This window comes from Haliaeetus leucocephalus, unplaced genomic scaffold, assembly GCF_000737465.1.
Source record: "Haliaeetus leucocephalus isolate CR32 unplaced genomic scaffold, Haliaeetus_leucocephalus-4.0 Scaffold308, whole genome shotgun sequence".
Lineage (NCBI taxonomy): Eukaryota > Metazoa > Chordata > Aves > Accipitriformes > Accipitridae > Haliaeetus > Haliaeetus leucocephalus.
This window is the reverse complement of record NW_010972744.1, coordinates 2,859-4,833: the sequence shown is the minus strand read 5'-3', so window position 1 is coordinate 4,833 and position 1,975 is coordinate 2,859. Positions and strand designations below refer to the sequence as shown.

Below are 1,975 nucleotides of genomic sequence, written 5' to 3'. Positions count from 1 at the left end.
TAGGTCTTTCTCAAGAGCTGAGGACCACCCAGCAACACTCCTGTACCCCCCCCAACCCCACCCCGCCACAAGATCCTGCTCAGGACCCTCCCAAATCCAGGGACACCCCAAAACCCCTCCCCAACCCCTGGAGCCCCCCCAAACCCACCAGTCTGCCCCTGGGCCGCCTCCAGCTCCCGCATCTTGGCCAGCCGCAGCCTGGGGAGGAGCAAAAGGGGGGGTGGTGTAAGAAGGACAGGTACCCCCACCCATGGGTGCCCCCACCACCACCCATGGGTGCCTCCCAGAGGGGAATCTCACAGGGTGACGATGTCGGCATTGGCCAGCTCGATGGCAATGGTGAGGGGGTCCTTGCCCTCTGCATCCACCGCGTTCACGTCAGCCCCCCGCTTCAGGAACAGGCAGGCCAGGCTGGAATTTGGGGGGGGCACATTGCCGGGGGGGGTTGGAAACATGGGGGTTCAGGGGGAACAGACACATGGGGGTGAGGTCACCCATCCAGGCACCGGATGGGGCGGCACCTGCTGAGCTTCCCAGTGGGGGAAGCTGTGCTGGGTGCCCCCCCCCCCCATTTTGGGAGACCCTTAGGAGATGGTGGGGCAGGGATTGCACCCCCCAAAGGGACTAGGGACCCCCCAAGACAATAGGGATCCCCCAGAAAGGGACTAGCGATCCCTCCCAAAGCAATAGTGACCCCCCCCCAAAAGGAATAGGGATCTCCCAAGGGACTTGGGATCCCCCAAAATAGAATAGATAACCCTGAAAGGGAATAGAGACCCCCAAAAGGGAATAAATAACCCCCCAAAGAATAGGGATCCCTCAAAAAGAGGACAGAACCCCCCCCGCCAAAAGGAATAGGGATTTCCCAAAATGGGACAGGAACCCCACCCCAAAAGGAATAGCGATCCCCCAAAATGGGGCAGGAACCCCCCCAAAGCATATATGGATCCCCCCAAGGGAATAGAGCCCTCCCCTCAAAATAAAGAGGGTTACCCCCCCCCAATTCAATGAGTAGGGTCAGGTCACCCATCTGGGCAGTGCCCGAGGCAGCCCCTGCTTAGCTTCCCAAACCGGCCGCTTTTGGGGTGGGCGCCACCACCATTGATAAAATAGAGATCAGAGTAACGGGCAGCACCCCCCCTTCCCCACCCCTTCCCAGTACACTACTGGGGACGCACCCAGTATGTCCCAGCACGGTGGCGTGGTGCAGCGGCCCCCGCCCGCGGCTGTCGCTCTGGTTGACGCTGGCTCCGTTCTGCAGCAAGAACTCGCAAGCCAGCAGCGAGTTCTTTTTTTGGGGGGGGGTGTCATACACAATTAGGTGGGCGGTGCTCCCAGCACCCCAGGGTGCCCCTCTGGGTGCCACCCCCCCCAAACACCCCCTCGGTTACCGCGGCGACGGCTTGCAGCAGGGGGGTGCGGTTCTCCTCAGCGGTGTTGACCCACCCGGGGTCAGCGCCGTGGGCCAGTGCGTCGGCCATGGTGGGCAGGCGCCGGTGCTGGGCTGCCCAGTAGAGCAGAGCCCCGGGGTGGAGGCTGGGGGGGCCCTCTGCCTCCGGGGGTTCTGGGAGGGGAGGGATGGGGCTTCAGGACATGCCCATCTTGCTCGGGACACGCCCACCCGGGGAGAGGCACGCCCATCCTGCCGCCCACCCACCCCCCAAAGCTTCCCCCCATCCTCTGCTAGGAGGTTGTTGCCCCGTAAGCCCCGCCAACCTGGCTGGGAGGTCACACCCACTCGGGAGACCACGCCCACAATGCACAAGCCACGCCCCCAGCAAACTGCAACCCCCAGCAGCTGTTCTCCACAAACCACGCCCCCACAAAACAGGCCTCTTCTGCATAAGCCACGCCTCCTTGCAATAGCCCCACCCTTTGCCATAAGCCCTGCCCTTCATAAGCCCAACCTACTGCTAAGCCCTGCCCCTCACAAGCCCCACCCCAATGATAAGCCATGCCCTTCTCTGTAAGCCCC

The 1,975-nt window shown here is 62.8% G+C and overlaps 1 protein-coding gene across 1 annotated transcript in view; it reads right to left on the bottom strand.

Moving 5' to 3' along the window:
* The window catches only part of LOC104834078 (arf-GAP with coiled-coil, ANK repeat and PH domain-containing protein 1-like), a 1,803-nt gene extending 322 nt beyond the window's left edge, over positions 1 to 1,481 (bottom strand). The window contains exons 1-4 of the mRNA XM_010571167.1: positions 1,392 to 1,481; positions 1,179 to 1,288; positions 301 to 411; positions 149 to 198 (exon numbers count right to left, since the gene is read on the bottom strand). Coding sequence (XP_010569469.1) covers positions 149 to 198; positions 301 to 411; positions 1,179 to 1,288; positions 1,392 to 1,481 — 361 coding nt within the window. The remainder of the gene's footprint in view (positions 1 to 148; positions 199 to 300; positions 412 to 1,178; positions 1,289 to 1,391) is intronic.
* Positions 1,482 to 1,975: the final 494 nt, after the last annotated feature.